General features: G+C 39.6%; 1 protein-coding gene and 1 non-coding gene across 2 annotated transcripts; one reads left to right on the top strand and one right to left on the bottom strand.

Annotated features, from left to right (window-relative positions):
* Nucleotides 1-40: 40 nt before the first annotated feature.
* Nucleotides 41-13,265, bottom strand: LOC117996736 (E3 ubiquitin-protein ligase rififylin). Its single transcript, XM_034984887.2, has 7 exons — nt 12,788-13,265; nt 11,827-12,018; nt 11,216-11,302; nt 6,833-7,009; nt 6,473-6,658; nt 5,614-5,799; nt 41-5,177 (listed from the first exon to the last, which is right to left on the bottom strand). Exons 1-7 carry the CDS (start codon nt 13,050-13,052, stop codon nt 5,002-5,004), a joined length of 1,269 nt encoding a protein of 422 aa, XP_034840778.1. The 5' UTR covers nt 13,053-13,265; the 3' UTR covers nt 41-5,001.
* Nucleotides 13,266-15,075: 1,810 nt separating this feature from the next.
* Nucleotides 15,076-15,157, top strand: TRNAS-UGA (transfer RNA serine (anticodon UGA)). The gene has a single exon. It is a non-coding gene; the product is annotated as a tRNA-Ser (tRNA).
* Nucleotides 15,158-15,643: the final 486 nt, after the last annotated feature.

A 15,643-nucleotide genomic window follows, 5' to 3' on the forward strand; every position in this document is an offset into this window, starting at 1 on the left:
ACGTACATTACACAAAAGAAACATAAATAAAAGTATCGTATTATTGTTGCATCATATATATTTACACTACCTCCTTCGCAAACATTCATATTTCATACATCTTTAAATCACATTTAACATATTATAAGCAATTACAAAATTATTGAATCATGTGAATCGGGCTATAATTAATTATTACGTATTATTCCAACAATTCGATGAAATGAATTAACTATATTCATACAAAAATAGATCTAAATCGAAACACCACTTTGACCTAAAGGTATGGTAGTGCCCACTCGGTTAGTATACAATTAATCTCTCTGTCCTTTTCACAATGTCTCGTACTGAACGGGATAGTACTATTCCACCTGTCAATTTAGAGATTAGTCGACAACCAGGTAAACACGTCATAAGGCGTACACAGATGAGGGACAGTCTTCGGGGTACTTTTTTGACCCCCATACAAATCGCTTACAACTGCATCGAATAACGCATACGGGGGACTAAAAGTTCCCAGAATAGCTGAAGACACCGACAGATCTTCGGGGTGATTACGTATCTCGCGACAGGCTTGCGACAGGCGTAAATCTCGCGAACATTGCTGTCAAACGTCCGGCTAGAGAGAGACAGCAATAGCCACAAAGCAAAATAAGAAGAAGATAGACAGCAAATGAACTGTCGCATTGCTACTGCTGTCGCTACTGCAACATTTTACGTAATCACCCCGCGGACCGTACAAAAGTACGAGTGAGTCCTCAAAAAAATAACTAAGGGGCGATTCCAAGGCGTCAACGCACACAGCGGATTTTAGTCCACGTTGACGCGAGTTTGGTACTAATTCTGAGCACAACAACAATTTAGAGTATTCGCATCCTCTTCTTACTAATGTAATATGAAAAGGACAGACACAGTTTGACAGTTTTAAATTTAATTTAATGCTGTCAAATTGCGTGATTTTAGCTGCCAGTCGCGAGCCTATTAGCGTGCACTAAAATTTAGAATCTTTAAATGTAAAATTCATGTTCCGTTCCGTTTTAGCAATATTAGAAAGAAAAAGATGCAGACACTCTTTTAGTTTAGAGAAAGACAACAGAATCGGTGCCTTTGCTCGCTTCCGGTGCACACAGTGTTGCCTTGAGTCTGTGGCAAGTTCTCGGCGGACACTTTATCCACGCTTCTGGGATTCCCGTCCCCCGCGGACAAAAGTCCCTCGTCTGCGCAGGGCCATAACAACAAATTGAGATCAATTCTTCGCCAATGCGGAATTTTATCAATAACGGTTTTTTATCTTATCGAAAGTGTATCGAATTTTTTAATTCTAAATTTCACACAGCCCATTATTATTTTATTGATTGCCGAACTTTCAATCGCCAAATAATGTTTCACTGTGAAATAAATTGGACGTTTTGACAGTTTTGTGTTGGAAATCTGACAAAATGTCAAATTTATTCATCAAATCGTCAGTTCAAGTTTATTTGAAGATTCAAAAATCAGCCGGAATGCAAATTTCACACGGAGCAGGAGAGTATTTGTAAACATTTATTTATAACCAGTATTTTGTATCCTACAGTAACCTTAGTACAAGTTTACACGTCTCGAAAACATCGATGGATTTCGAGTATCGAAACTAGAACAATAATGATGCGTTTCCACTGACGCGGAGCTGGGCGGAGTGGACCGTGCAATTGGCCAATCACAAAGTTTTGAAGCGGATTGGGGATTTCAAGCACTGTGATTGGCCAAAGACTTTTATTTTACAACTTGCAAATATATGGGCAGACTTGAGCTTTAAAACAAGGCACTTAAGGTCCCTTTTACTTTGAGTTTAAAGTGTTTCGTCGCGTCGTTCGAATTCTATAAACGTTAATGTAATGTAAAATCTCATACTAACCTAACTTCAATATCTTATACTAAATGTATGTATTACGCTAGCGAGAAGAAGTTTTTTTTAGCTCGCACCCCATGTGAAATATGCATAAATTTGTAAACGAATCGCTAACTACCAATTATATCCATACCATACTAAACATATCTAGTTAGCCTAACATTTACATGTCCACACCGAGCGCAAGGCACGAGACGAGTGCTCGTTCGGTGTGCGCCTCGCGGCTGCTCGGGCGAGGCGGCCTGCGCCCGCGCACCCCGAGACACGTTTAGCTCGTGAAGTTGCCCCGCGATTTCATTGGCGAATCACTGCTTTTTCAATTAATATTTTATGAATTTACATTTTTTTTTAATGTTTAATTCATTTATTGTTTGATTATACTGGACTGAATATAAAATAAATAAATTCAGTATTTATGTAGAACTTAAATAAAAAATAGTACATTGAATTGAGAATCTCCTCCTTTCTTTGAAGTCGTTTAAAAATAGGGAAGAATTTCATTGTGTCATAAAAGTCCGTAGGTGTATAAAAATATATTATGTGTATAATAGAATAGTAGCGAGGAAAAATAATGGATGACATTACACGAAGATCATAAAAAATGAAACCCGAATACCGAAACGCTAATAAAAATTAAGGCGCATTTTAATTAATTATTGTTTTATTTTGGCCAAACAGCAAAAATTCATAAATCATCACTTGGCACAAGGCGCACTTAACAATTCAGTATTCGGCCGTGAGACATCAGTGAGCGTGAAATCATTTACGCATATTTTGAGAGTACATACATTATTACTATTAACATATAATTTATGCTAATGTACATAGGAATTAAATATGCAAATAGACAAAAAACAATTGCATGTAAAATAGATTGATGATTTCCGGTAAATATAGAATCATTGCATTTTTTTATTAGGAGTGTTAAACATTGTAAAGTGAATGACAAGAATTCATACAAGATTGTTAGGGAATATGATTTTAAAAATCGGAACACAAATTGTTCACGTGATTAAAGAACGCTTAACCAGGTACTATGCACATAATCTAGTAAAATCAGATTTTCAGATTTATGAAAGAACTCCTAACTCGCTATAATAGTTCATAAAAACCCGTACTGAGGCTGGACTGGTTTTTTTTACTACGTGATAGGCTTGCGCTTGACGATAATCATGCTTAAAAAAGCAATGGTCAGCTTTTGGTTGGAAATAAATTAGATGTTTAAATGTCACTTTCAATAATAATTAACTCCTTCAGACGGTTAAATTTGATTACACTACAACAGTATAAATAGTTTAAACAATACAAAAATTACATGATTTTTATCTATTACATAAAACAATAATTATACTGAATAAAAATAATATTTACATTAACAATTCCCGGTTCAATTCGTCAAAAATAATAAACATCGACAAAAACATTTTGAATCATGGTTATTTCATTATTTCCAGTCAATACAACCTTTCCCGCTCCTACAATGCTACACTTTGACACTCCTATTGCTATAGTAGTTCGTAGAACAGCCTATAAAAGCAACGTTGTTAGAATTCGAGCGTCGAATCGCACTAACGTCAGAGCAAAATGGACCTAAACAGCCTTGATTTAAAGTAAAAAATTCAGTAGGTACCACTGATTTTTACTTCACTATAGTCGACGCATTTTAAACTGAGTCGTCGAGTTATCTGTTTCGCTCGCACTTACCTACGACCTGTAAGTGCGAGCGAAACAGACAGATAACTCGACGACTCAGTTTAAAATGCGTTGACTATAGGTTTCTGCTTGAGCGCTGGCTGTAGATTTATGGATGAACTTAAGCCTTAAAACGAAGCAGTTAAGGTCCATTATGCTTTGACGTTCGAATTCTATCAACGTTGTTTAGAAGTGCATCTTGCGGATGGCCCTAGTTTACTAACTGCAGCAATTACTGAAAACACTTTATAAGTTAAGAGGATCTCAAGTTTCGTTTGACTGTTTCGTAATACAGTGTAAATTTTATATTGCGAACTTCTATTTAACGAAAAGTTCCTTAAAACGTCGAAATTGCTAAGATTCGTTTGGTTTACAATGGTACTGATTCTGGTTACAACTAAATTTTAGAGTATTCGCATCTCCTTCCTACCAATGTAATGTGCAAAGGACATGCACAGTTTGACAGTTTTAATTTTAATTTAGAACTATCAATCCTCGTGACTTTAGTTGCCACTCGCGAGCCTATTGTTTAAATTTGTAGCGTGCACTAAAATTTTGTGTATTTAAAATTCATGTTCCGTCCTTTTTTAGCAATGTTAAAAAGGAAGAGATGCAGATACTGAGAAAAACAACATAATCGACGCCATTGTTACTCTTTTACTCTCCGTTTAACGAAAACTCTTTATAACGCAATAAAAGACCCGGTCCCTTCAATTTTGCTATTATATAGTTTAACTGCATTAACAACAAACAGTCCCTTAATATTTAAGATGCTCTTAACAAAAAACTTTTGATTAATCGGCAAGTCATTTTCTGTTTTGAGTAACATGGAGTCGATCCATTTGACTTTATTCATTCCCATTTTTGTATAATATCTAACTACGTATTTTATTATTAACAATAAAGTATAGAGTTAGAGTGTGAGAAGCAGAGATGGATAGGGCGGGATGAGGAAAGGAGAAAGAGATAAGAGAAACTAGGTAATTATTCCGTAATGCTGGCGCTTCGCTGTCACGGAATAAAATGCGACAAACTTCACCGTGCTGTTAACTTCCCCAAGACACCCACTAGACAGCACCTTATTTTACTAGATTTCATATTGACCGACTGGCTGAACCGGATCAGCTGGATTGAACCGGATCCGTCTGGTCCTATCCAATCTGTCAGTCCAAAAACCTTGTATAAAAAGCGGGCAAAAGGGATTTCAAGGAAATATGGGAGATGATAAGATGCTTAGTGCTGTCCTGTTCTGGCACCTGCGTGCTGCGGCTTTTAGGAAAGAGAAGAGGGTTGTTATGAGCGGTAAAGCGCACGGCTCGCACCACTTACTGGCGGCAGATGAGGCATTCGGGCAGCTTCTTGGAGCTGGCGGTGTGGCCGCACTAGTGCCGTCCTGTTCCCGCAGCTGCGTGCTAAGGCCAGTGGGAAAGAGAGGGGCACAGTTATGAGCGGAAGAAGCGCACGGCTCGCACCACGTACTGGCGGCAGATGGGGCACTCGGCGAGCTGCTTGGAGCAGGCGGTGCAGGCGGCGATGTGGCCACACTCCAGCAGCACACACTCGAGCGGCGCCGCCATGCAGATCTTGCAGCTGTCTTCTATCGGCAGGCTGTCGATTTCTGCAGGATAATACATACATTGAGGGCAATCGCTGAATACTGGATACAAACTTGAACTTATTTCCAAACAAAACCCAATCAAAAATTTAAACCATGCCCAAAGTTCATAATTTCGATCAAACCGATACGAGTACATTCAATTTGAGTGGAAACCGCATACCGGCAAGCGCGGTGTAGAACGATCTCCAACACGCTGGACTGATGACCTTAAGAATGTAGCGGGAAGTGGGTGGACGAGGAAGGCGGAGGACCGTGTGTGGTACCTACCAAATTTCATGATTGTAGGTTAACGGGAAGTACCCTATAGGTTTTCTTGACAGACACGACACGACAGACGCACAGACGGACAGACAGACAACGAAGTGATCCTATCAGGGTCCCTTTTTCCTTTTGAGGTACGGCATCCTAAAAAGAAGAATGATCAGGGAGGACTCACGATCTTTGTACTTGGCGTGGTCCCGCCACAGCAACTTGGCCCGCTCCAGCAGGTCCCGCCGCTCCAGACAGCCGCGGTACTCCACGCGGTTGCGCGACAGCAGCTCCTTGAGCTGCTTGCCGCTCAGCAGCTCCAGGTCGGACACTTTCTTGAACTGTTCCAGGTTGATTGGCTCCTGGGGACTATCTGCAATTGACACTTTATGACATTAGAAATTAGAATAGGGGTTCCCGCGGGGTGATTACGTAAAACGTTGCAGTAGCGACAGCAACGCGCCGGCTGTAGCAATGCGACAGCTCATTTGCTCTCTTTTTTTTTCCTTTGTGGCTATTGCTTTCTCTCTCTAGCTGCTGTTACGTGTGACGTTTGACAGCAATGATAGCCAGATTTACGCTTGTCGCAAGCCTGTCGCGAGATACGTAATCACCCCGCCAGTCTCCCTTTCCCCATTAATGGGCCAAATATCCAAGTTTAAACAATACTATTATGATGATAATGAAATATGAATCCGATACATGGTTGCTAACTATAAGCCTCATAAGAAAGCTCAGTCACTCAACAGGCGACGGAGAGAGCTATGCTTGGAGTTTCTCTATATGATCAAATCATCCATAGGAGAACCAGAGTAACCAACACAGCTCGACGGGTATGCACTACACACTCAGTACCCTTCGGTGCAAGTCCGAATTGCACTTGACCAATTTTTATCTTCTGATTTTGTCTGTCAGACAAATCTGACACGCGCCGGAAGACAAAGACAACTTCACATTAGCTAAGTAAACCTCGCATTTAAGGAGCAGCTTTCTCGCAAGCTGGCAATGGCTGGAAACATCAGAAAACTGTGAAAAATCAAGGATACCTTCAGATGAGTCCCCGAGGTCTGTGGGCATGATCTCTTCGTGCAGGCTGACGGTGCCTATGGAGTCCTGGCTGGCGGCGGTGAGCACCGACTCGCTGCGGTGCAGCTCCAGCTCGGAGGCGGCGCGCTGCGGCGTCGAGGCGCCGCGGGAGGTGCGCTCTGCTGCCAGCAGGAGCACCTCGGAGTCTGCCGGAGGAAATGATAATGATCCATACTGTACATCCAGGTGGAGGGTTGTCCCTGTACATCCATAGTCTCAGTAACTCAACGGTTAAAGGATCGCTACTGTATACAGAAATAGTAACCCCTGACCGTTGGGCAGCGGGTCTGCGGGGCGCGTGAGGAGCTCTAACTACTCACCATTGGGCAGCGGGTCTGCGGGGCGCGTGACGAACTCCCAGCCGGTGTCGGCGAGGTCCTCTATTTCGAAGCAGTCCGTGGTGTCGACGCGCGCGCCCTCCTCCTCCCTCTCGCTCGCACCCGCCTCCCCCTCCCCGCCCACCTCCGGCACCGGCACCCGGATATCTCGCTCACCACCTCAACAAAAACCTTAACCTCAACATACTATTACCGTTAAGGCGAGTCACCGGAGCGGGCATATAAAAATTATGTGCCAAGTCAGAAATTTTAGTATTAAATAATTTATTTTAGACTTTTATTTATTTTAACTGATTTCAAGATTTTATTTTATCGAGTGAAGTACTTCCTATTGTGTATCAAATTAGCACATTCCTTAGACAATGTCTTTATGTATATTGTATATTTTTAGCAAATCCGTTATTTAATAGTAAATACCTAAAACATTTGATCTAGCAAATCAGTTATTTCCGCTTAGCCTTGGTGAGTCGCCTTAAGTAAAAACAGCTCCTATATGGTGTCGAAACTTTACGCGCAAAAGAAAAACACACACACACAAAAATGATGCATTCGAAATGGTGTGCTGGGATCAAATGTGAACTACCAAACGCACAAACGCATCGATTATTCTGTAACTACAGATTACAAAACGTCTGAAAAGATCTGTTTTAATCGAGAAGCTGATCATGGTTGGAATTGTGGAAGGCAGGATACTACGAGGAAGCCCTTATCCGGTGGTCACACCAACTGAAGATTTTACAATGCAGAAAAAATAAAAAAACTAAACTAAAAACAAGAGACTTACTTAGCAAAGAGCCTCAATAGCTCAACCGGTAAAGGAGTGGACTGAAAACCGAAAGCTCGACGGTTCAAACCCCGCCCGTTGCACTATTGTCGTACCTACTCCTAGCACAAGTCTGACGCTTAGTTGGAGAGGAAAGGGGAATATTAGTCATTTAACATGGCATTTAACATTTTAAAAAAAGCTTATCAACAGATTTTAGACAGGTGGATATGGTACAAGTTAATTTCAAGGATATTGAACTTTAGTGATACAAGTTATTTGCTAAAAGAGTTGTAATTGTAACTAACCGCGATATTTTTTCTTAGATATGCGCGCATTTATAACAAACAGTTTCCTGAAGCGCCCCAAACAGCTGCACCCAGGACCTCTCACTTGCGAGGTGGCCATTCGCGCCTGACACCACTTGCCAATAGAGTTATTTCTACTATTCCTGCTTATCAGAAGCTCTATACTTAGGCTGGCCATACATTGACTATTGTTTATTTTGCATAGTCAACTATAATAACGAATCCGTTGCGAATTCGCGTCGCGTCGCAACACAGTTGTATGTGTCGGCCCTAAAGTGGATCACAGAAGCCTAGCTTAGTTATTTGCCACGAAAACAACGAGCGCAATCGAGCGACATAGCGTCCATAATATTATGCTGAGGCAATACATAGCGAAAAAACTTTTTAGGTTGAAAAAGCGACAGCAGTGAATGTGCGGTCAGCCTTAAACAACATTAACCCATTATAACTACGTTACGAAAGGGGACGGCCCCGCGTCTGTTCAGCTAAGTCATTAGTCAAGTGTTATATGATACCATCCATTCTTGAAATATGTAACTATAAACATTTATGAATCACATAAAGGGATTATTTTGTTTCAATGTATTTCTTGAATTGATTACAATAAATAATCAAGTGAACAACTTAAACTTGAATGGGGGTTGCTATAGAGTACAATACCATCCATTGGGATAGGGGGCAGTAAAGGGGGTGCTCCTGAAACTCTAAGTTAAAATTTCAGAGCTCGAAAATCATTTTTTTAAATAAAATTAATCACTTTAATCACAATTAGCATTTTTAGAATAAACTAAACAAACACAATACAAAATCGCAAAATACAATAGATACTGTCATAGGTTACCACCGTTAACACCTGTAATACTTTATTTTTAACTGGTTTTACGGCTCTGGGTTCTAATCTATAATACTCTTGCTGCTGCTGTACAGACCAGTAAAGTAAACTTTTTTTTTCTAAACGGCTTTAAAGCGAGTCTTCTGGCGTAGCCTGTTTTAAAAAACTTAAGGATTGGGTAGGTTAGGGGGGGGGGGGGGGGGGTTTATCCCCTTCCGAGTCGGAGTGCCCCAAGTCCCGAGCTAGCTTCGCTCGCTCTTGATGGTGGGAGCGGGGGGGAGGAAAGAGACCCCCCACCATAGTAAGCGGTCTCTTCCGTCGGCCCGGTCGACATATAAAAGATTTAGTGAATTCTTAAAGTATTTATCAAATAGTTCATTTTATCAAACAATTCATTTTATCAAAAAAGTGCTATATGTTGTTTTACTAATTAACACGATTAAAGAAATCAATTGTTTGTCAAATGATATTTTATGAAATGACAATTTGTCTGGTAATTTGTTTTATCAAGTGAATTATTTGTAGAAACATAAGTTTTATAACGATCATAAAACGATTCATAATTTTGCCAAAATTTGTTTAGGAATTGAAACTTTGTCATTTGTTTTTTGTCAATTGGTTATTGGTCTTTGGTTCCCAGCAAGATTATTATAGATTAGAACCCAGAGCCGTAAAACCAGTAAAAAAAAAGTATCTTGCTAAGTTTACTTTATTGGTCTTTGGTTCCCAGCAAGATTATTATAGATTAGAACCCAGAGCCGTAAAACCAGTTAAAAAAAAAAGTATTATAGGTTTATGTTATGGTAATCTTTATATGTGTTCGTAGTTCATACTTTGCGGTTTTGTGTTTCTAAAAATGCTAGGGACCTAATTAATTTAATTTTATTTACATAAATCTGTATAAAATACGCGATTACGTGTCTTGAAATTAAGAAATTACGTAAAGATCAGTGCAAATCTTTCCAGTGAATATTAACGAAATCTATGTAGTAATCGTGTTTTCTATTTATACCTAATGTTAATCATTTTAAAATTGTATAAATGTCTATAAATGCGTGTCTCCGAAACTTGAAATTACAGATATGTAAAGTGCAAATGAACCTCTTTATACTGAATATTACCGCTATACCTATATAGTATAATATTCGTGAATAAATAGTGGTGAACCTTTCTATAGTGGAGCCCTTGAATGGCTCGGAATTCAGATGGCAAATAAAATCGAAAATCAAATGACAACTACTAGTCGCCGAAAATTCAAATAATTTATTCAAAATAGGTCGTAAATTACTCTTTTTGATGGTCGGTTGATGGATTTGTAAGATATAGTGGCGATAACTATTACGCGAATTTAAAACTAAAGCTACGAGGGTTCCAAACGCGCCCTAGTCTGAAAAGAGCGCACAACGAACACAGCTGGGTATTCTTTTCACTATCACCAATTTACAAAATCACTTAAACATATTAGAACTATCTCAAAGCTGTTAAGCAACTCATTCCCAAGCTTTCTTATAATTTAAATAATCCTGTACATTGTAATAGGATTTTTCAATAAGTTTATGTTTTATGAAAACTACTAGTTGCAGAGAATAAAAGGGAAAGTACAATTACTAATTAATAGGGTATTTGACAGCACGTAAAATATAGGATGTATGGATGGTATTCGTATGAGCTTTGGAAACCAACTATAGTCAGTTAAAAAATACGATATATTTTAAGAGAAAATGGACAAAGAAAATTACTTTTTGTCTACTTTAGTCGTTCGTAAACGTCGTAGTAGATCGTGAACGACTGTGATTGGCTGAATGGTTGATGACGTCAACTGCTTGTAAACTCGTAGTCTCAACAGTAGTCAAAGTTTACGAGCAGTAGGGCGATTGTCTAAAACCTGCATCAATCATTATTACAATCTCAATTGTTCTGATTGGCTGAATTTGTGCGATTCTTGTTGCAACAATGCATTGTGGCCAATAGTGAGCGAGCATTAACCAATCAGAGATGATTGCGATCGTGACATTGTAGCTGTCAAACAACCGCGGTAGGGCCATAGGTGACGTCACGATGACGTATGAGGCGCCATATTGTCAGGAAAGCGTTTTCGCGGGACATTTAAATGACCTAGGTGGTTGGCTTGCTGCCAGTGACGAAATTTGTGATAATATGTATGTTTTTCTTTATGTTTTTTCTTGCACTAGGTATTATATTATAAGTAGGTAGGTAGGTAGGGATGTAAAATATACATTTTCTATAGAGTCTTTTGACATTGGTAATTAATGTAGAATAGTTTTAAAAACCTGTCAAATACCCTATTGTGTCAATTGATTTTTGATATTATTTCAACATCAGCAAAGTCAATAATGGTTTGGCAGTGAAAAATGCTCTGCCCTGCGCCTCACCAGATTTTCAAGGACCCTTAAGAGAAGTTTACATATTCGGCTGTACTACTCTGTAGGCTGGTCTCTCACCTGGTGTCGGAGTGAAGCGTCGGTCGGGAATGTCGCGAGGCGTCCCATTGCCGGGCGAGTGAGCGTGCGCCGCGTTCCGGCAACTACCTACAAACAATATTAGCTTTTAGGCCAGCCGCATATTATCAGAAAGGCAGTTTGACTAGCTAAAGCTAAGCTAAAAATTTAGGAAAAAATTAGAATAAATGATGAGAGAATGTGTACAATAGAATTAGTTACAATAACAATACATAGTATAATAATCACTAGTGGGAAATAAAGAGAAGCAGGAACAGCACGTGCAAGCTGTGGAACTAACTGCCTTTGGTGCTGTTCTAGTGGGAAATCTGGTGTGTAGATTTCAACATTTCATATTATTCAAGGGGTGTACCAACAAATTCCTAAAAGGCCAGCAACGCATTGGCAGTGTCCCATTTTCCTGTAACCCTGTATATATTTCCTGATTCTAGGTCAACGGGAAGTACCCTGTAGGTTTCTTGACAGACAGACAACAAAGTGATCCTATAAGGGTTTCGTTTTCCTTTTGAGGTACGAAACCCTAAAAAGAACAGAAAGAGACTTTGGGAACATGCATTGGTGTGGTGAAATCTGCATTATAGAGTGGCACTTACTGCGGAAGGCAGTGTTGGGTGGCTGTGGCTCGGGAGGCGGGTTGCGCAAGTCGAAGGCGGAGGAGAGGAACTCGTTGAAGTTGGTGGTGAGCCCCTTGAGCGCCATGAAGGGGCCGGCGGCGCGCGGCCCGCGACGCCGGTACGCCGCGCTGTTCACGTGCGACACGCACAGGCTCACCAGCTCCTCCTTCTCTGCAATACATATACTTTGGATTAAATTAGGCAGTGTATGCAGTGCCTTGATGTACCCTATCATTTTGGGTCACTTCCCTTATATCCCGGCTATATTAAGGGCCAAAAACGCGTTTGTTCATCGGCATTTCCCGTTAAGCATAGGTGTAGCCACGATCATCGCGATAATTTTATCAACAGCATTCACAACGTCGTTCAATTATTGCATCCATATTGGCATTCTTTCATCAAGTACATACACAACAATTTTAATGCGAATAGTTAAACAGGAATCAAATTAAACAGGATTGACACAATAATTTGTATGTTGTTGGATTCATATTATATGCTACCTTTATTTATTATCATCCCTTATCAACTTTAAACTTTACGACTTTTTCAACTTCAGCTGATAGTTTGTCCATACAATAGAGCTCTGCAATAATTGTTATAGACAAAAGCACATTATGGATTTGATGTTGTCATGTTGCGCTTTGCTATTGCCTTGAAAAAATTTCATCACAATCTTCAAAGTTATTAAAAATTATTGTAGAAGACATATTTTGGAACTTATAAGTACTTACTTAACTACTCTTTATATCTTTCTAATCTATATTTTGTTTCAAACAAGTAGTGAAAGGTCACAATGATAACATATTCCAAATAAAACCATTCATATACATGCCAGATCAACTATTAGCATTTTGCACACTCATTCATAGAGTGTTCTAGAGTGCTTTATCTTACTACTTAAATACTACAGAATAGTTTCAAATAGGGTTGGACTTACCCACGCATCCTCTTGTGGACACGTTCTGTCGGTGGAGGAAGCACTGTAAGTCGCGGACCTTCAGATGAGCGATGGTTTGGCGAGCCAGGGGCCGGGTGGTGAGGACGCGACATGCCGCGCACATCGTGCCGCCGCCGCGCCGCAGGCAGCCGCTGCAGTAGTAGCGCTCGCATTCAGAACAAGCCCGCTTCCTCTTGAACACGCTGAACTGTACCGCGCAGCTCTCGCACGGCATCTTACAGCACCCGCGTCCTCGCACTTGCATCGGGCATACTCCACTACCACTTCAGTTTCACGATAACAGTTTCCCCGACACGCAACGCATCGCTAATATCGTATCAATTGTATTAGTACAGAAATCTTTTGTTCTAGTGTTTAATTTTGTCGGGTTTGATGGGGAAACAAAATTAAATTTAAACTAGAAACCAAAACATCGCAAAACAGCCATCACGGTTGACGGTACCGAAGTAAAATGACAGAAAATGACAATTGACAACCAACTAAAAACTTTCACCACAGATAACAGCCAATTTAAAAAAACCTTTTTCTGAACTATCTTTGCAGTTTTGACCTCTAGTCTTTTTGGGCCTAAAAATAAACCAGAGAAGTAGAGCTCGTACAATTTACAAACTTATTCTAGCACGAAGAGCATTACAAATAGATTTAAGCCACAACGATATCTTCGAAGTCCCAAACATAGCACGGATTTTAGATTTTTACTACAATAGTGCTAAGAAAATGAAAAATGAATAATAATAAATTATAAAGTGCCAGTTTAGCTGTAGGCTTAAAAAAGTAGGTACCTATATATTTCTTGTTATAAAAACACGTAGGTATATAAAACAGAAATCGTACAGCGAGCCATCAACATTCAACTGTTCATCATCTCCAAGCCGATAACGGTTTTTCCCGCAGGCGCAGACAGTCTCACTTTCAACTCGCACCGAGTTGGTTCATTGAATTTCGAATACCTTCTATCGATAACCAGTCATCACTTTTAGGAAGAGGGAAATCCCAATTACTGAAATTGAGATTTGAGAAACCAGGCGTGAATTATTATTTATTTTACCAATGCGAAATCTGAAATCAAACAAAACTTACACAAGCAATGTTTTTAGTTAAATTATTGCTATTAATTAAAATAAGGCGTTTACTACTAGGTAAATATGGGGCCGATTCTCTTGTACACAATCTCTAAACTAAACTAAATTAACAGGTCTAAATCTAGTGCCATCCTTTCCCGCAAGCAACATTATGAAAGGGATAGCAATAGATTTAGACGTGCCATTTAAGTTTAGTTTAGAGATTGCGTACAACGGAATTAGCCTCATTATGTGCTTGCAAAGTTACATTATTGCAACTGAAATGGGGAGGTCGTTTTAAAATGAGGTTACTAGCCAGTAGGGCTTGTTAAGTTGTATGTTACCATCTTCTCATAAAGATCAATGTTTGTAGTAAGTAGGTAGGTATAGACTTTGATGTAGTAGGTAGGAAAGAGCTGCTCGATTTCGAGTGCTTGCCTTTATTTTTATTCGACAACTTATTGTATTTCGTAGGTGAATACAGGTCACCGGATTATAATGCACAATCAAAAAAATAAATTGCTTACTTCTCAGGCCTGGGTGCGTTTGGAACCCTCGTAGCTTTAGTTTTAAGTTTGCGTAATAATTATCACCACTATATCTTATAAATCCAACAACTGACTTTCGAAAAGAGTAATTTATTACCTATTTTGAATAAATCATTTGCCTTTGACTTTGACTTCAGGCACGAGTTTCAAAAACATATTTCGTAAAACCAGACTAAGCAAATACTTAGGTATAATTATTATTATGTATTTTCTTTAAACCCCGGCCAGACTGTCGTAAACAAGGCCTCCCAAACCACATCGGCTTCCACCGGCGCGGCGGTTTACAACAGTGTTTACAACGAATTTTTGTTGCAAACAAGTGTTTACACCATGTTTACACTGTTGTGATCCGCCGCGCCGATGGAGGGCTTGTTTACAACAGTCTGGCACAGACTTTTTTTAAAGAATATTAGCCATGCTAACCCTTTCCCATCCAACTAAGCGTCAAGCTTGTACTAGGAGTAGGTACGACAATAGCGCAACGGGTGGGGTTTGAACCGCCAATCTTTCGGAATTCAATCCGCTCCTCAACCGTTGAGCTATTGAGGCTACTTTACATAGGTGATTACGTAGTCGATACCTATAGAGAACAGACAAGTTGTAGCTATACTTGTATGAGGTTGAGAAAGTAGCATTAAATTTCGCCACCATCGACACAGCTGAGGTGTCCGAGTGGTTAAGGAGTTGGACTTGAAATCCAATGGGTTCTACCCGCGCAGGTTCGAATCCTGTCCTCAGCGGATTTTTTTTTAGCAAGATTTATTATTTCTTTACTTTTAGAAAATTATAACAAGCATGTTTTTTACAGAAAATTGTTTAGACAAAAAATATTTGCGTTGGACTGAAAAAACTAGCGTTGACGATATCTCTGGCGCAGTGATAGCAGCATAACAATATGCATAAATTAATCTTTCTTATCTTACTAAATTGGCTCGAGTTACTTCTAGTGAGAGATTTAAACCGTGGCTTCTCAAATACCTACCATTAATGTAATAACATTAATAAATAGATAAATATTAGGGTGCCTGTCCATTGAAGTGGAGTGGAGCGGAGATGTGTTGAGCAGACCAATCAGATCGGTATATAACGTGATTTTATTCCGTCATCTGATAAAACTCTGATTGGTCAACTACACACATCTCCACTCCGCTCCGCTTCAGTGGACAGGCACCCTTATTCAGGCAGTAATTACATAATTACTTATTACTTATTATCATTGGTCATCT

This window comes from Maniola hyperantus, chromosome 3 (assembly GCF_902806685.2).
Source record: "Maniola hyperantus chromosome 3, iAphHyp1.2, whole genome shotgun sequence".
In the NCBI taxonomy this organism is placed as follows: Eukaryota; Metazoa; Arthropoda; class Insecta; order Lepidoptera; family Nymphalidae; genus Maniola; species Maniola hyperantus.